At 40.2% G+C, this 26,403-nt stretch overlaps 1 protein-coding gene across 1 annotated transcript in view; it reads left to right on the top strand.

Annotated features, from left to right (window-relative positions):
* MUC19 (mucin 19, oligomeric) overlaps positions 1-26,403 on the top strand; it is a 199,886-nt gene that overhangs the window by 58,350 nt on the left and 115,133 nt on the right. Inside the window, exons 23-31 of the mRNA XM_056569863.1 lie at positions 3,256-3,354; positions 5,392-5,577; positions 10,326-10,565; positions 11,378-11,534; positions 14,266-14,391; positions 14,642-14,786; positions 18,520-18,551; positions 21,667-21,693; positions 23,306-23,341. Of these exons, the coding sequence (XP_056425838.1) occupies positions 3,256-3,354; positions 5,392-5,577; positions 10,326-10,565; positions 11,378-11,534; positions 14,266-14,391; positions 14,642-14,786; positions 18,520-18,551; positions 21,667-21,693; positions 23,306-23,341 (1,048 nt within the window). The remainder of the gene's footprint in view (positions 1-3,255; positions 3,355-5,391; positions 5,578-10,325; positions 10,566-11,377; positions 11,535-14,265; positions 14,392-14,641; positions 14,787-18,519; positions 18,552-21,666; positions 21,694-23,305; positions 23,342-26,403) is intronic.

The raw sequence follows: 26,403 nt of genomic DNA, 5'->3' as shown, positions 1-26,403 counted from the left end.
ATGACCAAAGTTTTTTTTGTATTTTCAATTTCAATAAAATGATTAACGAGGGCTGTTGGAGAGAGTTTTTTTTAAATAAAAAGGTATTTTCAATGTGTTGTGTTTTTTTATAATTGAATTTTCAGGCTTAGTAGTGGAAGCCGTCTTATAGACGAAATCCATTACTTTGCCAGGGCTTAGCGTTAGCCCCAAAATCAGCTAACGCTAACTTCTAATTATTACCCCGGTACCCATTGCCACAGGAGTGCCGGGAAGAGCCAGTACCAACAGGCCCGGAGCCTCAAAAATGGCGCTCCTGGGCCTAGGTGGTAACAGGCTGGCATTATTTAGGCTGGGGAGGACCAGTAACAATGGTCCTCCCCCACCCTTGTAACGTCAGGCTGTTCCTTCTTGGTTGGTATCTGGCTGACACTGAAAATAGGGGGAACCCTATGCGTTTTTTTTCTTATTAAAAAAAAACCTTTGTGGTTCCCCCATTTTTCATTATCAGCCAGATACCAACCAAGCAGCAACAGCCTCACATTACAAGGGTGGGTGAGGACCATTGTTACTGGCCCTCCCCAGCCTAAATAACACCAGCCTGTTACCGCCGGGGCCCAGGCTCTTCCCGGCAACCCTGTGGTGGTAGGTACCGGGGAGCAATAATTGGGGGTTAGCGTTGGCTGATTTTGGGGCTAGCGCTAAGCCCTGGCTTAGTAATGGATTCTGTCTACAAGATGGCTTCCACTACTAAGCCTGAAAATTCAATTATAAAAAACACAACACATTGAAAAAAATGTTTTATTAAAAAAAAAAAACACTCCCTCACAGCCCTCATTAACCCTTTTATTGATTTTTAAAATAACACTGTTCATCATCGCAATCCTCCGAATCTGACATAGTCCTCCGCATTCACGTATCTAAAATGAGAAAACAAAAACAATGAAACTGCAAACATTTTTGTGATTTCTACACTATCAAAAAGCTGGTGTTAAATTTTTGATGTAAACTGGAGCTCACCCCTTCGAAAATATCATGTAAAGCAGACAATATACGTGGACACGCACACTTTTACAAAACTGACGTGAACAGTGTAAACCGCGCCACAAAGCTCTTTGAAAACTTATTGGATACTTTTCGTGGCAAAAATGTTTTGTTTGTTTTTTTGGTGCAAAATTCTTTGAGAATCTCCCCCTCTGTGTACTTAATAAAGATTTATGATTTTACTATTGTGCAGAGCTTTCTTTGGCACACACTGCTGCTCCGGCACTTCTAGCTATCTAAGCAGTGTACCGCTGGAATATGCCACAGCTCTGTGAAGTGCAGCTCTGTGAAGTGTGAGGTAGAGAAGGAGTGCACGATAAAGTGAGGGGGGGGGAGCATTTCTATATTTGCACAACATTTATCAAAGGAGTGCACAACTTTAGTAAATATTGAGCAAGAGTGTAAATTAGACAAGCAGTGTAAAGGGGTAGATCTGTGTCTACAATAGACACCTAATGATAAATCTCCCCCTATATGTATACTTAATACAGAATTCTGAATTATTCTTTTGAGTGGGAAGGTGGTGCACACTGACTACACCGGGCCTAAATAGAGAAAACTCATGTTGTTCAGGCTTTTTTGCAAGGGGTACTCCGGTGGTCAACTTTTTTTTTTTTTTAATCAACTGGTGCCTGAAAGTTAAAGAGATTTGTAAATCACTTCTATTAAAAAATCCTTCAGTACTTATTAGCTGCTGAATACTACAGAGGAAATTCTTTACTTTTTGGAACACAGTGCTCTCTGCTGAATCACGAGCACAGTGCTCTCTGCTGACATCTCTGTTCATTTTAGGAACTGTCCAGAGCAGCACATGTTTGCTATGGGGATTTTCTCCTACTCTGGACAGTTCTTAAAATGGACAGAGATGTCAGCTGAGAGCACTGTGGTCATGATTCAGCAGAGAGCTGTATGTTCCAAAAAGAAAATAATTTCCCCTTTAGTATTCAGCAGCTAATAAGTACTGGAAGGATTATGATTTTTTAATAAAAGTAATTTACAAATCTGTTTAACTTTCTGGCATCAGTTGATTTAAAAAAAAAGTTTTCCACTGGAGTACCCCTTTAAACCATATAATGATCACATCCATAACAGGGATTTAGGATGACAGGACTGACATGTCAGTCACGCTAATACATTTCCTCTATGCTGCATACAAGCCTACGCATTACCTAAATTGCTTTATGGCCATTATAATCTCTTCCTGCAGAATGTAGAGAAAAAAATCTAGAAGAAGAAAAAACAAGATAAAAATGTGTATGCCAAAGAAATAAAGAAGGGTTGGGTTAGAGTGGGCATTGAAAAATAGATGTTCTTAGAAACAATAACCAATAGAGTAAGTAGAATTGTAACCCACATGAGCTCCAAAACAGAAGAGCAGTATACACAGGTTTCAGATGGTTTAAATTTAGCCACCAGTTTGGTGTCAAAACTGTGGCACCAGACTAACTTTTTTTTCCAAAAACATTATCTATGACTATTAAGAACACTAGGAGAACCCCCCCCCCCCCCCCCCCACACACTTATATCTGTTTGTAATGTCCACAAAGATTAAAGGAGAAAAAACTATACTAAAAAAAAGTGCTCTAGGAATTGTTTCTAGAACTGTTTCTATTTTAATACAACATTTTTATCATTTTTTGTACTCAAGCTAATTTGGCATACAGTTCAATGAGTTAAAGAATACTTCGGTGGAATTTTTTTTTAAAAATCACCTGATGACAGAAAGTGAAACTGATTTGTAAATTACTTCTATTTAAAGTTCTTAATCCTTCCAGTTGTATTTCCTTCAAGTTGTATTTCTTTCTGGAGTTCTTTTAAGTCTGACCACAGTGCTCTCTGCTGACACATCTTTTTGTATCAGGAACAGTCCAAAGCAGGAGAGGTTTGCTATGGGGATTTGCTTGTACTCTGGACAGTTCCTGACACGGACAGATGTGTCAGCAGAGAGCACTGTGGTAAGACTGGAAAGAACTCCAGAAAGAAATACAACTTCCTCTGGAGCATACAGCAGCTGTTAAGTACTAGAAGGATAAAATATTTGAAATAGAAGTAATTTACAAATCTGTTTAACTTTCTGGCACCAGCTGGTTAGAAAAAAATAGTTTTCCACCAGAGTACCCCTTTAATTTATGAAAAAGTGCCACACAGTTTTTAACATTATGGGATTATACATATGCAATATTTTGTAATTGCTCTAAACCAGAACAATAAATCATGATTTTCTTTTTGCAGGATATTTCAAATGATGGTGCATTTCAAATCTCAGCACAAAGTATTCCATGTTGTGAAGATGGGCTTACTTGTTCCAGGAAAATCCTCATAAACTCAAATGTATGTAATTTGAAAAACAAAAAATAAAACAAAAAGCAACAGGTTATATTAGCAGGGATTTTTTTAGGCTTTACACAAAAAAATGCATCATCCAGGAATTGAAAGGGCGAATATAGAGAACCTATGTCATACTTAGATCATATTTAGAGTTTGTATTTTTATATCATACAATCTATGACTGCTGGACAATAGTTCTGACACATATTTATTTAGTGTGTTTGGTTCTGACACTATATTTATGCATCAAGCTTCATTCCGGCACTATGGCCCTAATTTACTGTAGTAAACCCGACCTGTTTTGTCTGCTTGGGCAGCAAAATGTGGCTCAATGCACTACTAATTGTGTCTGTGCCAGAATTTGTGTCTGAATCTGCAGAATAAATTTTATAAGTTACAGGGGTAGCCCAGTTAAGTAAAATATAATTTATTTAATTTCCTCATGTAATGATAAATATATCCTTCCAAGCAAGTATTCATAATAATGCACCGTTGCAGAACTCTATAAAGCACTAATCAGGCGATATGCAGCAAAATGAGATATCCTGCGTCCACTCTGTCTTGGCTTTCTTCCCCTAACTGCCTCTGGCCCCCACCCTTGGAGACAGAGATCATGTGACTTTCATGCTGTCTATGGGGCGTGGCTTTCAGTTCTGTCTCTGAGTCCATGTAAGCCACGCCCCCTAGAAGCAACTGCACAGAAGAAAGATCTGACAACTCTGAGAATTAGTGAGTTTAGTGGTCGGGGACTTTGCTGCAGAAATCTTTAGCTGAGCAGAGGAGAGACAGAAGAGGATGTGTGTTTGGAGGAAGTGTCAAATGTAGGGGAAGCAGGAGAGATCTTTATGTGGGATGAGACAAACTGTGTCTCTTATGAAGCAGAGGTGTGTGTGTGTGTCTGTCTCATAAAGCAGAGCTGTGTGTCTGTGTGTCTCTGATGAGGCAGATCCCTGTGTGTGTGTCTCTTATGAAGCAGATCTCTGTGTGTGTCTTATGAAGCTATATACTACAGAGGAAATGCTTTACTTTTTAGATTTCTCTGATGTCATGACCACAGTGCTCTCTGCTGATCTCTGCTGTCCATTTTAGGAACTGTCCTGAGCATCATATGTTTGCTGTGGGGATATTCTCCTGCTCTGGACAGTTCCTAAAATGGACAGCAGAGGTCAGCAGAGAGCACTGTGGTCATGACATCAGAGAAATCTAAAAAGTAAAGCATTTCCTCTGTAGTATATAGTCCCTAAAAAGTACTGTAAGGATTAAGATTTTTTAATAGAAGAAATTTACAAATCTGTTTAACTTTCTGGCACCAGTTGATTTATAAAAAAAAGTTTGCCTTGGGAGTACCCCTTTAAGGGATTGAGCTACATGTTTCTGTTCATTTTTTACATTCAAATGTTTTTAGTTTAATTCTTTTCCCTGTTAATAAAGTTGTAATCTAGTAACAGCACATGCCTGAATATAAAAATTGAATAATCTTAAATATTTGGCAACACAAGGCTTTGCTTTTTTACATTTTCTTTATGTTGTATGATATCTCATGAAGCATAGTAGAAAACATAGTATGCTAAACTATTCCATCTCACAAAAAAATATACTGATGTAGTCATAAGTATGCATTTTTAAAAGCTTTAGCAAATAAGGTATATAAAGTACAAGGAGCAATATGTTTAAGTGCAGATACAGGCATGATGCCTTACATAGTGTCATAGCCTAACCTAGTGATTTTTATATATTTAAATGAATCAGAAATACAGATTGGATCAAAGTAGGTCAACATGGTGCTGACTATAGATATGGTGGGGCAAGTTTTGTGAAAAGCCCCAGATGCATGGTACACTTATTCCACCACTGATCTGCACAAAATAGATTATAGTAGATTCATTATATTTATCATGGCTTCTGTTAAGTCATAATGCCAGCATGGAAAGATAACTTTTAGTAGTAGTTTAGAAGTACCACTGGCTAATCAGTTTGGTGTCTTTCTTTGGCGTCTTTTATAATGGCATAATAATACTTCTCAATTTCCTTTTTATTTAGGGAACTTCAATCACTCTTCAAGATGAAAAAGTTAGAAGTGATCATTCACAATCAGACCGTTCAAGCACTGACGCCTATTCTGTGGCTAAAATTGGCTCATACTTGCTTGTCACTATTCAAAGTGGAATCACATTAATCTGGGATAAATATACATCAATAAAAGTGGCGCTTCCTCCTGAATGGAGTGTAAGTCTTTAAAGCTACTTAACCACTGTTTGTGCTTAACTTATTTTATGTAATTACTCAGCGTGTGTGCTGCCATACAACATTCTACACACAGGGCTGGTGCAAGGATTTTTGCCGCCCTAGGCGAAAGTACATTTTGCTGACACACTGTAACAAACCCCCTCCTCATTAAATCTCCTTACTACTGGTATGACACACTGTAACAAACCTCCTCCTCATGTAATCTTCTTACTACTGGGGTGACACTGTAACAAAACCCCTCCTCATGTAATCTCCGTACGACTGGGGTGACACACTGTAACAAACCTTCTCCTCATGTAATCTCCCTTCTTTTGGGGTGACACACTGTAACAAACCTCCTCATCATGTAATCTCCTTACTACTGGGGTGACACTGTAACAAAACCCCTCCTCATGTAATCTCCTTACGACTGGGGTGACACACTGTAACAAACCTCCTCCTCATGTAATCTCCTTCCAACTGGGTTTACACACTGTGACAACTCCCTTCTCAGCAGACAATATCACACATAGAGGGAAAAGATCAGTGTTTCCCAACCAGGGTGCCTCCAGCTGTTTCAAAAATACAACTCCCAGCATGCTCGGACAGCCAAAGGCTGTCTGGGCATGCTGGGAGTTATAGTTTTGCAACATCTGGAGGCACCCTGGTTGGGAAAAACTAATATAGAGGTATATACCAGCTGTATGCAGATCTGTATACCATATAAGTGATTAAAATTATATTTAGGGACTCTCAATCTTTTCTGATCAGCGTCGTCCTCTTTCCTTTTCTTCTCCATCCGGCTCAGACCGCCATGATGTCTTCTTCCAGCCAAAACTTCCTTTCTTCAGCATCTGTGGGACAAACATGTTAGACCCTGCATTTTTCCCCCTCCTCCCCCCAGTGGCATTTCATTAACCCCCCACCCCCTCCTCCCCCTGTACCATTTCATTAACCCCCCACCCCCTCCTCCCCCTGTACCATTTCATTAACCCCTCCATCCCCCTCCCCTTGCAATTTAATTAACCTCCCCCCACCCCATCCTCTTCCCCCCCATGCAATTTTGTTAACCTCCCCATCCCTCACCTCCTCCCCCTGGGCAATTTCATTAACCCTCCACTCCCCTCCTCCCCCCCTGTGCAATTTCATTACCCCCCCACCTCTCCTCTCCCCTTATGCAATTTAATTAACCCTTCCCCCCTCCTCTCCTCCCCCCTGTGCAATTTCATTAACCCTCCCCCCACCTCTCCTCTCCCCCTATGCAATTTCATTAACCCTCTCTCCCCACCTCTCCTCTCCCCCCTATGCAATTTCATTAACCCTCCCCCCTCCTCTCCTCTCCCCCCTGTGCAATTTCATTAACCCTCCCCCCACCTCTCCCCCTATGCAATTTCCTTAACCCTCCCTCCCTCCTCTCCTCTCCCCCCCTGTGCGATTCCCCCGCCCCCTCCCTGTGCGATTTCATTAGCCCCCCCCCCACCCCCCCATAGCTGCCGTCTCACCTGTCAGATTCCTCCGGGCAGGGCAGGCAGCTTGTCTTCTTTTCCCCAGCAACTCCGGTGAGGACGAGTTGCGTGCGCTCCAGTGATGACGAGTGACGTCCCCCTGCGCAGCGCCAGGGGCGTCACTCGTCATCCAGTGCTGGCCCGCAGCAGTCTATTTCTGGTTGGAAGTCACTGCGGGCGGGCAATTAGAATGGTGAGCGCGGCCGCACGGAGAAGCGGGATGCGGTCGGGGGTTTGAGGGGTATGCGGGGGGGGGGGGGGGTGGCCCTGCTCCTCTATCAACATGCTGGGTGGGCAGGAGATATAATTAGATGGGGGGTGCGGCTTTTTGCTTGCCGCTCTCCCTATACATGTGTTATCTTGGCGGCGCTGGGCGGTTGCGACAACAGGCAGAACGGCGCCCACCTCAAGATGGCGCTAAAGGGCGGCCGCCTACTTTGTCTATAGGCAAAGCCGGCCCTGTCTACACAATCATCATATGTACAGTTCACAGAAAGGTTTAAACTGAGCTTACAGCAGCTATGAGGATATACAGTTTGGTTGCACTAAAGCTATAAAGCTACTATATGTATTATACATCAGAGATTGCAATATTGACTGGAGAGGAAAGCTGTTTGGTGATAGCAGAACAATTAACAATCGAGTGAGGTGTTGTAGGTAATCCAGACCCACAGTTTGTCCCAACTATATGTAGTACAATTTCTTTCTAATATTGGTGCACGCAATTCACTGCGGTGCAATCATTGTAAAAAAGCATAGCGCAGACCTTGTACATAAGACGTGACACTGCCTGAAACAATTCTATTGCTAGAAGACATTCCTATGAATGACTGCACAACATTAACAGGAAGCTGCATGCTGTATATGGCCAAAAAGCCAATTTCTCAACATTGGCTAGATGGGCAATTTTTTTCAACAACTAACAGACTTGTGCGTAAATTAGAATTTGTGACAATTTCATATCTGAATTCAATCATACAGCAATGATACAAATCCCCTCCCATATTCTTTTATTACTCTTATATCAGAGTGAGATAGATATTGAGATTCCACTTGTGCAACATATCCGTAAATATAATTATTGTAAAGAATGGAGAGGCTCCTGTGGAAAGTTTCACTAAATGACCTAGGCAACTAAAACTGACACCTGTACCTACGGTGTCTGAAAAAAGGACTACTAAATAATAAAGATAGTTGAGGCTCAAGGTCTCTGGATAAGGAATACACTTGTTTATTAATATCAAGATAAATCAAATATTTATTAATTAATTTATATCAAACTGATAATCCAGGATCACAGGGCCCTTGTAAATCCACGGAGTCAGAGAGATTTAGATATAAATATAACATATAAAATCATAAAAATCATAAAATTCATATATAGAAATTCATAAATATAGAAAAAAAAAAAAAAAATATATATATATATATATATATATATATATATATATGTATATATATGTATAAGACCATTGGAAATGATAGCAGATAATTCAAATCGGCATTCTGGATAGCAATTGGTATGTCATAAAATTATAGATAAATGTCCATTAAAGTGCCATTGCAGTCCTAGAAGAACATCACAGTCTTTAACACTTATAGAATGTCCTTTTGATTGTAACAGTTAAGTGGCAATTATGTAATAATCAGGTATCCGTGACCTCAGACTTTGCCAAAGCAACAATGTTTCTTATATATCATACAGAGCAATTGTAGGATACTGTATTCTTTAGTTCAGTAGCACTGGTTAGTATAATCAAATACCGGCAATTCATTCAAACTATGCGCATAGCATTAAAGTGGATTTATCTCACCGATCCGGATGCAATATACAGATGTATAGTTACCGCTCCTTGCTTGTCCTCAGCGATGTTTGGCAGCCGTCTGTCCCTGCTCTCTGGCCTGAGAGTGCACCGCTGGAGTCTCCGCTGACTCCTATTTAAGCGGTGCTATCGGATGGTGGGCAATGTACACAGGGGCTGCAGCACTTGCAAAGGCAGGTATTCCAGGTGGCATCCTCGTGCAGGTAGCGCGCGCTCCCGGTCTTTGACCACGCGCTCAAGGAATAAGTTTGTAAGTCTCTGTCCGTGTAATAGTTGGTGGTTTCTATGGACTGCAAATAGTGATGGTTAAACAAGTGGTCTCATACGTCTCTTAGGGGGGTCGCCGGACGCGTTTCAGCACCCACTAGGTGCTTTCTTCAGCAGCTTGGATATATATATAGCTATATATCCAAGCTGCTGAAGAGAGCACCTAGTGGGTGCGGAAACTTGTCCGGCGACCCCCCTAAGAGACGTATAAGACCACTCAGCCCGAGTCATCAGCCACACAGGTGAGAGGATGCACATCCAGCTCCGTTACAATCCTACAATTACACCTAGGCCCAGATTTACTAAAACTGAAACCAAATCTGTCCAATCCCAGCTAAGCTTTCATTTTATAAGAGCTCTTTGAGAAATGAAAGCTGATTAATTGCTATGGTCAAATAAATGTTTTTCATTTGTCAAGTCAAAGAAATGTGTTTTTAATTTCAAGTGCCATTACATTGACTTGATGTATCACCAGTGAGTTTTCTACTTTTCAATTGAACTAACTGTCGTTTGTGTGGATGTTTCTTGGTGCTGCTTATTGTGGAGTGGTAACTTTACTCCCTTACTATTCCTTGCATACCTCCTTCCCTTCAGCTAGATATATTTACCTATATGTGATTGTGAGCCATGTAGAGTTAGTGACATACTGTGGAGTGAGGTGTGAGACCAGCACTCTACATTGCACCTCTCCCTTTAAAAACCTCCCCTTTCTGTATGACATCACTACATATGAAAAACACAAAAAAGTATATGTTTAAAATGTATACAATCATAGTCAAACACATATCAATATATTAAACGCATACGATAAAAACCTACGCAACTTTGATCCAAATTGTTTTTACGTTTTTGATATACGTCAGACATGTTTGATATAGATGTCAACATACCATAACTCGGAGGTTCACTCACTTTTTTCCCCTGTGCTGTGTAATGTGCATGTTTACTGAATGTGCCCAATGAAAGTCATAAATATTATTTATATGTCATTTAGTTTAGTTAGTTTGTGTTAGTCTTTCTTTGTTAGCTACATAGATGAGACCATGTTTTATTATTGTGCTGATGATTTGCTAAACTATGTTATTTTAGTGAGCTACATAACTGAGTGCAAAAGTTTTCATCAGTACATAATTGGTTGTCATCTTTTCTATAGAATAAAGTTGCTGGCATATGTGGAAATAACAATGGTGATATAAAGGATGATTTTACAGCAAGAAATGGAATGAAAATGACAAGAGCAATAGACATGGGAAACAGCTGGAAGGATGACCCAACTTGTTTAGACACAGAGACACAACTTTTTCCATGTGATGCTAATCCTTACTGCAAAGCCTGGGCCCTCAGAAAATGTCAAATAATAAAGGATGTTACATTTAAAGATTGCCACTCGAAAGTAAGATTTTTGTCATCATATTTGACAAAAGGCATATTCAGTAGAAAAACTGTCCAGTAGGTTTAAAAAAATATACTATAGTTTATTGCAATAGAGAATTAATAATTCAAACTGTTTAAAAACAGTCAAAACATTATATTAATAGATAATAGTTGTTATTAAACACAAGTGATAAAACTGAACAAATGCATATTTCAAATTATCTTATTTGTGTCACATATTTTGAGTTGTAGCCCCCCCCCAAAAAAAAAATAAAAATGTCTGGCAAAAAGACCATGGCCTCAGTCGGCTTCCTTAAAGGGGAATTTGGTTTAAGATGCAACAATGTGCACAAACATGCCCTAGTATTCCAAGGCAGGATTCTCTTGCAATTTAGGCCCACTCATAGTTAAAAACTTGGTGCCCTATTGCCTGGCCCAACTGCACACTGTATACGTGCACAGATCTCATGAGCCTTTACGCAAGCCTTGGACAGGAGGGGCCAATCAATTGCTGTATTGCTCATGTGGCCCTTTGCTGCAGTCAGCTGTTGGCTGCTTATCCCCTATTATTCGGGGAGATGTGCAGTTGATGATTTTTTGACAAGTCAAAATGATCCTATCAGCTGACGAACAAGTGTTTGCTCATTCACTGGTTGATTGCTGACCCTATTACACATGGCGATAGTGGCCTATTCGGTTGATAATTGTCCCATGTACTGGGGCCTTTAGACTAGAAAGGCCAAGAATGCAAAAAAATTATTAAACAGCACAAATAAATATAATAAATAAATTCAGTTTCACACTAAGTTTCACATTTTTATTTTAATATAGGTTGATCCAACACCTTATTATGAAGCCTGCATTAGTGAAGCATGCGTATGTGATATGGAAGGAAAATATCTTGGGTTTTGTACATCTGTTGCCAATTATGCTGATGCCTGTATGGCAGTAGGAGTATGTACTAACTGGCGTAATGCAGATCTTTGTCGTAAGTACGGTATCAAGGTTATTGAATTGTGGTTATTAAATATTCCATATGATATGTATTATCTGAGATGTACAGTGGCGATAAAAAGTTTGGGCACCCCAGGTAAAATTTGTACTGTATTAATGTGCATAAAGAAGCCAAAGAAAGATGGAAAAATTTCCAAAAAGGCATCAAAATTACATTCTTATTATATGTCAACAAAAGTTAGACTTTATTTCCATCATTTACACTTTCAAAATAACAGAAAAAAAATGGCGTCTGCAAAAGTTTGGGCACCCTGCAGAATTTATAGCATACACTTCCCCCTTTGCAAAGCTTAGAACTGCCAGTGTCATGGATTGTTCTCAATCATCATCTGGGAAGACCAGGTGATGTCAATCTCAAAGTTTTAAATGCCCAGACTCATCTGACCTTGCCCCAACAATCAGCACCATGGATTCTTCTAAGCAGTTGTCTAGAAATCTGAAACTGAAAATAGTTGATGCTCACAAAGCTGGAGAAGGCTGTAAGAAGATAGCAAAACATTTTCAGATGTCAATATCCTCTGTTCGGAATGTAATTAAGAAATGGCAGTCATCAGAAACAGTGGAAGTTAAAGCAAGATCTGGAAGACCAAGAAAATATCAGACAGAACAGCTTGCAGGATTGTGAGAAAAACAATTCAAAACCCATGTTTGACTCCACAATCCCTCCAGAAAGATCTGGCAGACACTGGAGTTGTGGTGCACTATTCCACTATAAAGAGATACTTGTACAAATATGGTCTTCATGGAAGAGTCATCAGAAGAAAACCTCTTCTACGTTCTCACCACAGAAATCAGCGTTTCAACTTTGCAAATTAAAAATAGACAAGCCTGATGCATTTTGGAAACAAGTTCTGTTGACCGATGAGGTTAAAATTGAACTTTTTGACCGGAATGAGCAAAGGTACTTTTGGAGAAGAAGGGGAACAGAATTTAATGAAAAGAACCTCTGTCCAACTGTTAAGCATGGGGGTGGATCAATCTTGCTTTGGGGTTGTATTGCAGCCAGTGGCACAGGGAACATATCATGAGTAGAAGGAAAAATTGATTCAATAAAATTTCAGCAAATTTTTGGTGGCTAACTTGATGCCATCTGTGAAAAAGCTGAAGTTAAAGAGAGGATGGCTTCGTAAACTGAAGGTTTTGTCATGGCCTTCACAATCTCCTGACCTCAAAATAATTGAAAATCTATGGATAGACCTTAAAAGAGCAGTGCATGACAGACAGCCCAGAAATCTCAAAGAACTGGAAGACTTTTGTAAGGAAGAATGGGCAAAGATACCTCAAACAAGAATTGAAAGACTCTTGGCTGGCTACAAAAAGCGTTTACAAGCTGTGATACTTGCCAAAGGGGGGAGTACAAGATATTAACTCTGCAGGGTGCCCAAACATTTGCAGACGCCTTTTTTTTGTTTTCTGTTATTTTGAAAGTGTAAATGAAGGAAATAAAATCTAACTTTTGTTGACATATTATAAGAATGTCTAATCTGTAAATTGATGCCTTTTGGAGATTTTTCCATCTTTCCTTGGCTTCTTTATGCACATTAATACAAATTTTTACCTGAGGTGCCCAAACTTTTGATCCCCACTGTACATGCAGTATTAACTATGCAGCCTGTATAAATATTCTGGTCATTAATGGGGTAAATGTTATCTTTACTCTTGTTTTTTTTTTTTGTATTAGAAAATATAGATAATTTTATGCATGTGTGCATTATGTTTTCTGGCCCCTTCTGTGTGAAAATTGTTTAACAAAATTGTTCCCCTCTGTTTCTAAAGTTCTCTTGCCATGCGCTGTCCATACACTGTAACTGTATCTCTAGTACAATACTAAAGTATTGCACATTTTGCACTGTATTATTATTTTACTATCTTATACTGCTCCCTCCATCTGTCATGATGTAATAAGAGCACTATCATGGCCCCCACTAGGCTCCGGCTGCCATGTCCACCCAATGGCATTCTTAGATAATGTTTTCATAGTGGGATAGATGGTTTGGTGTTGTGTCTAAACACAGTGACTGCAGCATTTAAGGGTTTAGTAGCAAGGACCATGTGAGCTCTGAAACCAGATATTCACAGCAGCTTTCAGATGTAGTTAAAGGGGTATTCTGGTATCTGGGTTGGGATATGGCAGAAGTAATGTGGGAGGGCACTAGCCATGGTAGGAGAACTGTTATGAAGATCTGAGGGAATGCCACAAAATCTGGGAATTGTAATATTGAGAACTGCTTAACCAGTAATGATCGCTAACATTGTGTTGAAAAGGACAAACAAAACAAATGGATTTTTTTGTGGTTTCAAAACTGGGGCAGATAAGTAAGTAAAGCTGTATGCTTCTGCAGCATTTTTTTTTCTACCTCATGTCAGAATGAGGTAGAATGAGAAAAAGGTCTAAATCCCTTAATAAATCTCCCTCCATATTTTTAGCTGACAAGTAGGTTGTTAAAATCCAGCAGATTATTTCCTTCCCTATGGTTTCTGTGATAAAACTGCCATCAGTAGTTGTCAAATTCTTCTCAAAGTCAATGGGTGCAAAATTCTAAAATTAATTAAAAATATGTCATAAATATTGCGTGCTGTGGTGGTTCATTTCTTCACCATGTTCTAAAATCTGAACATATTTTTCTGTATCATGTAAATGGGATTTTTGAAAATCTAATTTACTTGATCCAAAGGTAATTTTGTTCTCCTTTTTTCCCTTACAGCTGTTTGCTGCGATTATTACAATGCCAAGGGAGAAAATATTTGGCATTATGAGCCTTGTGGAGCAGCCAATGTGAAAACATGTAGCAATCAAGATATTATGGATAAGTTTTCACCATTGTTAGGAGGTAAGAATAAGTAACACATACTGATGCCAATGCCATAAGATCCACTTACTTTATACAAACCTTTGTAGTGACTTGTAATTACATGAATAGGAAATGAAAGAGTTTTTCCAATAAAAATATTTTACAATTTTCATTTATTTGAAAATCATTTTTTGCTAAAGCATGTTTTCTGGTTCATAAAATATGGATAGGACGTGTACAACGAATGAAAAACAATAACACCTGGTATTCTTTTTTTCCTGTACTATAGGTTGCTACCCAAGCTGTCCCTCTGATGCCCCTTACCTAGATCAAAATGTTATGCAATGTGTTCAGCTTTCACAATGCAGCTGTTCCTATAATAACCAAATAATTGCTGCGAATTCTATGGTGTATGACCAGAATGGCAAACTATGGTAATACATTTAATTATATATAAAGTTATTTTTATAGTTTAAAAATATTTAGACATAAACAAAAACATTATTTCTTGAATGGAACATGTTAAACCAAGAAGTAATATAGTCAAATGGTCAGATGTTTCTGTTTCTTTGATAAGTGTAGGAGTCCGTGGCACCCCAGATTCTTCTACATGGTGGGCTGACATTGAATGTCATGTGTCAGTAATTTCAAATATTCTTAGTAGCCAGTAAGTGCCCAGTAGAATAAATTATTTTCAATGTTTAGGGGTCTAAATAATAAACATTAAAGGGAATCTGTCAGTTGATATAACTACATGGAGGCTTGTTGTAATGCCCCAATGGATTCTCCATTTGGACATAGGGCCAAAGTGTCTAACAATCCTCTAGGTCTTTTTCCTTTATTCAGCTCCAGGATGTAAAAGCTAAACCTTTTCTGCTAAGGGATACCAAGTCACTACCCTGAGAATAGTCCTAGTATAAGTAACAGCTGGCCAGGCAGACCAGACAGCCCTGATTCCAGGCACTGGGGATTCAGGCAGAGGTGACATTGGTTAAGTAGGCCATGAGGTAGTAATAGCAGCAGACATAGAACAGTCCACTGTGGGTTAAACAATCACTAGCATACAGCAACTCTACTATATGGTGTTGGTCAGCAGCAGGAGATTCATAGGGTTAAGCAGCCTCAAGGTAAAAATGTATCAGCCTTAAAGGGTTACTCCGGTGAAAACCTTTTTTCTTTTCAATCAACTGGTGGCAGAAAGTCAAACATATTTGTAAATTACTTCTATTAAAAAATCTTAATCCTTCCAGTACTTATTAGCTGCTTAATGCTACAGAGGAAATTCCTTTCTTTTTGGAACACTGATGACATCACGAGCACAGTGCTCTCTGCTGACATCTCTGTCCATTTTAGCAGCCATGCATAGCAGATGCATAGCAGATGCATAGCAGATGTATGCTAAGGGCAGCATGGTGGCTCAGTGGTTAGCACTGCTGCCTTGCAGTGCTGGGGACTTGGGTTCAAATACCACTAAGGACAACAATAAATAAAGCATTATTATTATTATAATAACATCAGCAGAGAGAACTGTGCTTGTGATGTCATCAGAGAGCATTCCAAAAAGAAAATAATTTCCTTTGTAGTATTCAGCAGCTAATAAGTACAGGAAGGATTAAGATTTTTTAATAGAAGTAATTTACAAATATGAATTGGGGTAGAAAACAGACATGGTGCACATCTACAATCTTGTATAATGATCTGATTGCTCCTCAGCATAATATCAAAAACTAACAGGTTGTTAGTATATATTTTTGATCAAAAAGTACAAGCCCACTCGCCACGTCAAGGTCACCTATTTAGAGTGGGTCCCTAACGTCCCTAGCAAAAAAATGGCGCAGCAGTGGGCGACGACCACCACCGCCGCGACACCAGTGCCCACGGGGGGGAAACGACCCACTGGCAGAGCGGCCCCAATGCCACTCAAACCAGTCTATGGGTTGCACCTCCCCGCAGACACGGCGCCACGGCAGCAACGGATGCCGCACAGCACCACACCAGTGTGAACAAGGTGTAATAGGCCACTTACCATGCTCTCCCAGTCAGACTGGGAGGCTGCTAGGAAAGAAATGGCCCTTGTGTAGCTAACTACTACTTATATAGGGTTGGGCTGAGGGGGTGGGGAAGAGTGCAGCACATGTTCAAACAAAAAAAAAGGAGGAGATAGAAAACACAGTGTGAATTCGGGTAGAAGACAGACATGGTGCACATCTACAATTTTGTATAATGATCTGATTGCTTCTCAGCATAATATCAAAAACTAACAGGTTGTTAGTATACATTTTTGATCAAAAAGTACAAGCCCACTCGCCACGTCAAGGCCACTTTTTTAGAGTGGGTCCCTAACGTCCCTAGCATAAAATGGCGCAGCACTGAGCGGCGACCACCACTGCCGTGACACCAGTGCCCAAATATGTTTAACTTTCTGCCACCAGTTGATTTAAAAGAAAAAAGGTTTTCACCGGAGTACCCCTTTAAGCTGAAGACTTTCTTGTAGCACCAGGGTGAATAGCTGACAAAATACAGGCTCAGATTTAGGTTCAGGGTTGACAGTCTGGGTCCTGCACTTGTGGGTAAGCATGGTACCATGAGTCAGGCAGAAGCAACAGCAGGTAAACAGACACAGGTCAGATATAGGATATAGGATAGCAGATGAGGAAAACATACCTTTTCTATTTCAGAGCCACAGTATTGCTTAGGTACTGGTGAGCTGACGAAGCAGCCTTAAATAGGTAATGCCAGGTGAGGATAGGTGGAGGACACATTAGAGATGCATGCAGTGGTCCTTTAAGTTACAGCCAGTGCATGAGCATGGCCAATTCTTTTAGGCCAGGAACTATAGCCATGGAGGAGAAAACCAGAAGAGAAGCGAGAGGAGGTCGCATTTACTAGACAAGACAAGCCACATGCCTGTAAATGTCAACTGCTAGTGTTACATTAGTTTTTTTGCTGAATGAGTTGTAGATTTTATTGAAACTATTTTGGGGTACATATAAAATATTGACAAATTTGAATACAGCAGGGGGAAAAACAGCAATTCTGCATTCTTTTTGCCAAGGTTATCATAACATATAGACAGACAGACAGTGAGTACACCCTCAGATTTTTGTAAATATTTTAAAATATCTTTTCATGTGACAACACTGAAGAAATGACACTCTGTAAAGTAGTGAGTGCACAGCCTATAAAAGACTGTTAATAGGGGAACTCCGGATGGAGGTTTCTTTTCCAATTATGCTCATTGTCTGGGATATAAAAAATGAACGTTTACATACCTCCAGCTCTCCCACCATGCCTCCAGTACTCTGCTCCAGTCCCTCTGATGTGATTGTTTTCCTGAAGCTGCAGCGTGACTGTCGTCTACAGAAGCATTTAGACATGTGTGTCATACTGCAGCTTAGTGAATTGGTGGCCAAGGTGGGACATTGCTGCTAAATTGGTCCCATGATGGGTTACCAGTTATTGACCGAAGACGGTGGGGTTATAGGCCAGAACGGGCCTGAGAAGGATTGCTAGTACAGCAAAAAAATAATGCCTTCATATGTCTAATTTGCATATTTAATTTTTTAACATTTACAACAGATTCAGCATCACCCGCACTAACCTGTATATTCCGGTTGTGCAAGTCATGCTGCTGTCAAATTCTTTTGAAGTCCTCAAAAATGTGGATGTCCTAAGACAATATAAATGAGTAGGTACATATTATATTCTGTAAACAACTATAAGGGAATATTAATGCCCTTCATTGTCTGGATGACAATGATAAAACACGTTTGTTTGTTGTGTTTTAGTTGTGTTTAAAATTGTATAAAAATGCATTTAAAAAACAAAATCATTTCTTAAAGGGGTTATCCAGCATTAGAAAAACAGCTGATTTATTTAAAAGACTGCATCCCATTTGTCTGCAGGCTGGGTGGGGTTTTGCAGTCTTATTGAAGTAAATGGAGCTGTTTATGGAAGAAATAAGCTCTGTATTTCTATTGCTGGATAACCACTTTTAACATTTTTAGTGTGTAGAAAAACAGCGTTGCAAATGCAAAACTTCAAAATACAAAAACCACACTGTGTGAAACCAGTGATACTAAAGAACAAACAAGTTAACAACACAACATCATATTGTCAGGGACACGTGAAACTTTGAATTAATGAACCCTTTTCCCCTTTTTTCAGCCACTGTGATAATGGAAATGTAATATGTGAAGGTGAGTGTTATCTTATTTATCATAACCTAGAAACATGCCCATGTATACAACACAAATTGTTAAGTCTATTCTTAATTTTTTTTCTCAATCTGAATAGCTATGTTAACAAATAGCAGTTTCCACATGATTTTCCTGAATTGTGGTAAAATCATTGCAGATCCAAAAAAAAAAAAAAAAAGAAAAAAAAAAAAACACAATATTTGAGCTGATGCTAAATTTAGGGCTACTGATTAATTTCACCTTTTAACACCTTCACAATCTATGATGTACATCACGTCATTTAATGGTAAGGGATAATAGTTTGGGCTCTGGAGCTGGGCCCACATCATACCCGGCAGGTGCAAGCTACTATCTGCAGCTGACACCTGCTGGTAATGAGCATCAGGGATCACTCCAATGCCAGTCATTATACTCTTTAGATGCTATGATCAATATTGATTTTAGATGCTTCATTGGTGCTTCAGTGGTCTGATCAACACCTTTGCTATGTAATTGTGAGGTGCCGATTGGTTGTCAGGGCAGCCCGACCTCAGTGTCTTCTGTGAGTACGCAATTGATACAGTCTGCCTAGGGCTGTACCAATTGATTACCAATATATTCCATATAGTTATATGCATTACCTTGATCTATATAAGCAATTGAAAGATTGCTTATAAAAGATTAGGGGGGGGGCAAAAAATATATAAAAAATTAAATGATTACATTCCTGATGCTGCGAAGTCAATGGCGCAAAAGCCTCAAAATTACAAATGCCAAAATTGCATTCTAGAAAAAATTGAATAAAAAGTCAATCACCGATGGCTAATGGCACAAAAATGAGCCCTCGTACAGCTCCATAGGTAGAAAACATTTATTTAAAACTTTTTGATATAGTTAAATGATAAAATGATCCAAATTGAAATTATACTGACGCTTAGAATTTAACATTCCAGTTTTACCATATGATGAACTCCCCAAAAATTGCACATTTTCATATTTTTATTTTATTTTACTGTACAAATATTTTTTATGGTTTCATAATACAGTATATGTTAAAATAAAGGATGCCAGGAAAAGTGCAACTTTTCCCAAAAAGACAAATAAAACTCAGTGAAAAAATCTAAAAGTATGGGTGGTAGAAGTTAAGGAAGAAGAAAACATAAGTCAAAAATAAAAAATTTGGGTAAATTAGGGGGTCAGGAATGAGTTACGTTACAGCTGCAGTTCACAAAATGATATATAATTCAATGTTTTGTTCTGGACTATAGTGCTACACAAATTTGCATTGTAGTACTAGACTAGCCCAAACAGTAAATGAACACTAGTAACTTAACCCCTTAAGGAGTCAGGGTTTTTCCATTTTTGCACTTTCGTTTTTTTTCTCCTTACCTTTTAAAAATCATAACCCTTTCAATTTTGAACCTACAAACTCATGGCTTTTTTTGTGCCATCAATTTTACTTTGTAATGACATCAGTTATTTTACCCAAAAATATATGGCGAAACTAAAAAAAAATCATTGTGCGACAAAATTGAAAAAAAAAACTGCCCTTTTGCAACTTTTGGGGGCTTCCGTTTCTATGCAGTGCATTTTTCAGAGAATGACATCTTCTCTTTATTCTGTAGGTCCATATGATTAAAATGATATCCTACTTATGTAGGTTTGATTTTGTCTTACTTCTAGAAAAAATCATGCACAAAAATGTATACGTTTAAAAATGTCCTCTTCTGACCCCTATAACTTTTTTTTTTCTGCACAGACGGGGGTGTATGAGGGCTCATTTTTTGTACTGTGATCTGAAGATTTTATTGGTACTATTTTTTGATTGGACTTTTTAATCGCTTTTTGATAATTTTTTTTAGGGTATAAAAAGTGACCAAAAACACACTATATTGGACTTTGGAATTTTTTTTTTTTACGTGTGCGCCATTGAACGTGCAGTTTAAATGTTTAAATAACAATATATTTTTGTAGTTCGGACATTTACATACGCGCCAATACCACATATGTTTATATTTATTTTTATTTACACATTAGTTTTTTTCAATGGGAAAAGGGGGATGATTCAAACTTTTAATAGGGAAGGGGTTAAATCATCTTTATAAAAATTTTATTTTTATTTTTGTTTGCAATGTTATAGCCCCCATAGGGGACTATAACATGCAATACACTGATTCCCCACACTGATCAATGCTATGCAATAGCATAGCATTGATCAGTGTTTTTGGCGCTCGACTGCTCCAGTCTGGATCTCAGACACGGAGCAGTCATTCGGCAGGTAGGGACCCTCCTCGTGTCCTTACAGCTGATCGGGACACCAAAACCTAAAATCCAGGCAAAATATAATAACTCTTAAAAACTATAACTTGTACTGTGCTTTGGCATAAGGACTCAAATCATGGACTTAGTAAAATTACAAATGTATTTGTCCCAAAAATTTTATATTACTAAGTTCATGACAGCTATTTTTATTTTAGAAAATAAAACACATCCATTTGTGTGGCATTTTTGTAAAAAGGGATGGTCCTCCTTACTTATATTGCAAACTACTTAAGGTGGACCTGGGTAAAGGGGGAAACTACAGTACATGAAAGACATGGCGAATAAAGGAAATTATGTACTTAGTGGAAATATGTAAGTGGGAAACTCTCTACAAGTGGATCTGGCTAATGGCAAAAAGTATTTACAAACCTAACCTGGGATATGGAAAAACGTGCCTATGGGGGAATTTACAAATTAGGAAAAACCTACAGGGGCTGCAAACCTAATGGTAAAAATCATCTACACTGGCTTGTCTAACTAATGTAGAAAATACCAACGGTGTTACCTGGAAAATGGTGGAAATTTTTGCTGATCTTTGTGGCCTCTGTCATTGTCTCCATAGCTCTCCTATGGTGACTCCTCTGTGTCCTATGAGAAAACATTATACAGCTTTTCAACACATTGCGCCACATTGTTAGTTCTCCACCACAATTTTAACACACTTGCACAACAATAATAAGTTAACAGTAAAAACCACAGTCAGCTTGAAAACATGCAACCGAACCAACTCCAGCATTGTTAATAAAATCCCACCAGTATGTCTAATGTAAATATTAACAAATATTTTATATTAAATATATTTAATTCATTTCAGAAGAACCTACACCATCAATATCTTCAGGTACAGTTAGACCACATTTATTCAGAACACCTTGTGTTACTTTGCATATTATTTTTAGCTTTTTCATCCATCATTGTTAAATGAAAGTTTGTTTTATATACTTACTAAGTGAATTGCTTAATCTATTCAGCTAACATAGCGGTTCCCAAACTGTGGGGGTCAAACAACTCTTTCACAGGGGTTGTCTAAGACCATGTGAAAACACATATTTCCGATGGTCTTAGGAACAGAGACACCGCTCCTATATCCATCTCCAGCAAGTGCAGACCTACTGTGGGGGAACTCTGCTACTTATATCTACTGTGGGGGAACTCTGCTCAGCATGAGGAACTGTATTAATGAAGATCTGCAACCATTGACACTTATCCCCTATCCTGTGGATTGGGAATATGTGTCTGATCGCGGGGAGTCCGAACGGTGGGACCCCCTGCGATCTCCTGTACGGGGCCCTGGCTCTCCCGTGTAGGAGGCTTGTCGGCTGCAGCATGACGCCATGGCCAACACCCCCTCCATGTATCTCTATGGGAGAGGCGGAGCTGAAGCATTCATGCATCCCCGCCTCTCCCTTAGAGCTGTATGGAGGGGGCATGTCGTCAACCTTAGTGAGGTCGACGACACGCACATTGGCCACACAGAGCCACGGTAATGGGGTCCCTGTACGGGAGAGGTCGGGTTGGGGTCCTGCAGATAAGGGATAAGTGTCTAAGACTGCAGTACTCCTTTAAAGGGTTGCGGCATTAGGAAGGTGTAAAACCACTGAGTTTACAGCTATATTCCCCATTTATCCTATACACATGAACTATGGGATCAGCTTAGCATTCATGTATTCTATATGGGGAGAAGGGAAGTCTGCAATTTTTTATGTGCTGGAAAATACAGTGAACATACTGTCATTTACTATGTGGGTAAGATATTTAAAGGGGTATTTCGCCCCTAGACATCTTATCCCCTATCCAAAGGATAGGGTATAAGATGTCAGATCGCCGGGGTCCCGCCGCTGGGGACCCCCGCAATATAGCAAGCAGCACCCACCTGTAACTGCTTTCGGAAATGCTGGAGGCTCTTAGGCTAATTCCTCCCCCTCCCATAGACTTGCATTGAGGGGGAGGGGCATGATGTCACACGGGGGCGGAGTCATGTCGTCACGATCTTCCGTCCCCGTGGTCGGGAGGAATTAGCCTCCAGCGTTTCCGGAAGCAGTTACAGGTGGGTGCTGCTTGCCATATTGCAGGGGTCCCCAGCGGCAGGACCCCGACGATCTGACATCTTATCCCCTATCCTTTGGATAGGGGATAAGATGTCTAGGGGCGGAGTACCCCTTTAAGTTATTTTAATATCTTTTTTCTTAGCAAGAAGGAGGCATATGGCTAAAATAATGTTTCTCTTTCTTGTGTTGAAGTGAATAGGATATGTAGGGTGCAGGTTTTAATTCTACATAATAAACTTGACTTAACAAAGATATATATATATAAGCAAGATGTATTGAAATGGACTACTGGAGGTAAGCTTCACAGAATGCTTGAATATACTGTCTATAACTGGCATATAGACTGTATATTTTGCATTATGAACTATTTAAAATACTATTAACATGTAGTTTCTTTCATTTCAGAAGAACCAATACCAACCACACCAGTGAAATATCCAGGTATTATTTGAACTTCTTTAACAACATTACCCTCTATTATTTTGAAATATACTTTTTGGATTGATAATATACAGCTGCATTCTTTAATGTAGATGTAACATGTAGGTACACTTATTATTGCAGTCATGATTTACATGACTTACTGAGGTAAAACCTAGAATAGATAACATCATGGGGCAAAAGTGTGCAATGTTCAGCAATTCCAGAGTACACCTCACTACCATGCTATAATGTACTACACATATTGAAGAACCATAAGGAGATTTATCAAAACCTGTGTAGAGGAAGAGTGGTGCAGTTGCCCATAGCATTCATTTTGAAAGAAGCTTGTGAAAAATGAAAGAAGCTATCAGAATGGTTGCTATGGGCAACTACGCAACTCTTCCTCAACACAGGTTTTGATAAATCTCTCCCAATTTGCCACTTTTTAAAATATAGAAGGAGAGTCATCAAACAGAACCATTCATCCCCTTTTAAGCTATTTTTTTTTATAGCTGGACTAAACATTTAGACTGGGTTCACACAGTGTAACATTTTCAACACATATTGCATTTTGCATGTGGATATTCCTGCAAAGCGTGGGTGCATTTTACTTAGCGGCTGCATTTTACAATTTACGGCCACATTGTGGCAAATAGATGAATAAAATAAAATATGTTCCAATTTTATGCTATGTTCACACACATCTTTAAGCCACATTGTGAGACATAAATGGATAAAAAAAAAGGCCAAAAGCTAGGAATGGCAGAAAAAAAAACCTGTGTGAACAGAAAATAAAAACTGAATATATATATATATATATATATATATATATATATATATATATAATTTATTTCTCTTTTTTCCATGTTACATTTGTAACAGTTTTTCAGTTGCGTCTCAATAAAAATCATCCGATTATTTGATCATATGTTTCAAGGTTTTTTATTAATAAATAGACACATATAAAAACATTTAAAAAAAAACTTGCATTACCCCATTCAGTTACCGTAGCCTCTCACAGCATGATTATGTCTGCAGCAAAAATATGCATGTGTGAACTCACCCTAAAGGCTGTTTTTTGCAGACAGGATGCCTTATTGTTACGCCGAGCGCTCCGGGTCCCTGCTCCTCCCCAGAGTGCTCGCGGCGTTCCTCTCTCTGCAGCGCCCCGGTCAGACCCGCTGACCGGGAGCGCTGCACTAACACTGCCGGCGGGGATGCGATTCGCATAGCGGGACGTGCCCGCTCGCGAATCGCATTCCAAGTCTCTCACCTGTCCCGGTCCCCGGCTGTCTCGTCCTGGCGCGCGCGGCTTCGCTCCTTAGGGCGCGCGTGCGCCAGCTCTCTAAGATTTAAAGGGCCAGTGCACCAATGATTGGTGCCTGGCCCAATCTGTCTAATTAGCCTCCACCTGCTCCCTGTCTATTTAACCTCACTTCCCCTTCTCTTCCTTGCCGGATCTTGTTGCCTTTGTGCCAGAGAAAGCGTTAACAGTGTTTGCCTTACCAGTGTACCTGACCTCTTGCTATTGCTATTGACTACGAGCCTTGCCGCCTGCCCCGACCTTCTGCTACGTCTGACCTTGCCTCTGCCTAGTCCTTCTGTCCCACGCCTTCTCAGCAGTCAGCGAGATTGAGCCGTTGCCGGTGGATACGACCTGGTTGCTACCGCCGCAGCAAGACCATCCCGCTTTGCGGCGGGCTCTGGTGAATACCAGTAACAACCTAGAACCGGTCCCCCGACACGGTCCACGCCAATCCCTTGCTGACACAGAGGATCCACATCCAGCATGCCAAATCCTAACAGTAGATCCGGCCATGGATCCCGCTGAGGTCCCGCTGCCAGTTGTTGCTGACCTTACCACGGTGGTCGCCCAGCAGTCTCAACAGATAGAGCAACATGGACAACAGTTCGCCCAACAAGGACAGCAGCTGTCGCAGTTGACCGCCATGCTACAGCAACTTCTGCCACAGCTGCAGCAGCAACCATCTCCTTCGCCAGCTCCTGCACCTCCTTTGCAGCGAGTGCCCGCTCCTGGCCTCCGCTTGTCCCTGCCGGACAAATTTGATAGGGACTCTAGACTTTGCCATGGTTTCCTGTCACAATGTTCCCTACATTTGGAGATGTTGTCGGACCAATTTCCTACAGAACGGTCGAAGGTGGCTTTCGTGGTCAGTCTCCTGTCTGGGAAGGCCCTGTCATGGGCCAAATCGCTCTGGGACCGCAATGATCCTGTCACTGCCACTGTACAGTCCTTCTTCGCTGAGGTTCGTAGTGTCTTCGAGGAACCAGCCCGAGCTTCTTCTGCCGAAACTGCCTTGCTGAACCTGGTCCAGGGAAATTCTTCTGTAGGCGAATACGCCATCCATTTCGTACCCTCGCCTCAGAACTATCTTGGAACAACGAGGCCCTCTGCGCGACCTTTAAAAAAGGCCTATCCAGTAACATCAAAGATGTGCTGGCTGCACGAGAAATTCCTGCCAACCTGCATGAACTTATCCATTTGGCCATCCGCATTGACATGCGTTTTTCTGAAAGACACCAGGAGCTCCGCCAGGAAAAAGACCTTGGTCTCTGGGCACCTCTCTCACAGTATCCTTTGCAATCTACCCCTGTGCCTCCCGCCGAGGAGGCTATGTAAGTGGATCGGTCTCGCCTGACCCATGAAGAGAGGACTCGCAGCAGAGATAAAAATGTATGTCTGTACTGCGCTAGTACCGAACATTTCTTGGTGGATTGCGCTATTCGTCCTCCACGTCTGGGAAACGCACGCACCCAGCTCACGTGGGAGTGGCGTCTCTTGGTCTGAAGTCTGCTTCTCCACGTCTCACTGTGCCCGTACGGATTTCTCCTTCTGCCAACTCCTCCTTCTCAGCTGTGGCCTTCTTGGACTCTGGTTCTGCGGGAAATTTCATTTTGGCCTCTTTTGTTAATAAGTTCAACATCCCTGTGACCTGTCTCGCCAAGCCGCTCTACATTTCCTCGGTCAACGGAGTGAAATTGGACTGCACTGTGCGTTACCGCACAGAACCCCTGCTCATGAGCATTGGACTGCATCACGAAAAAATTTAACTTTTTGT

Source organism: Hyla sarda, chromosome 4 (genome assembly GCF_029499605.1).
Source record: "Hyla sarda isolate aHylSar1 chromosome 4, aHylSar1.hap1, whole genome shotgun sequence".
In the NCBI taxonomy this organism is placed as follows: domain Eukaryota; kingdom Metazoa; phylum Chordata; class Amphibia; order Anura; family Hylidae; genus Hyla; species Hyla sarda.
The sequence above is the reverse complement of the archived record's forward strand: the minus strand, read 5'-3'. Positions and strand labels throughout refer to the sequence as shown.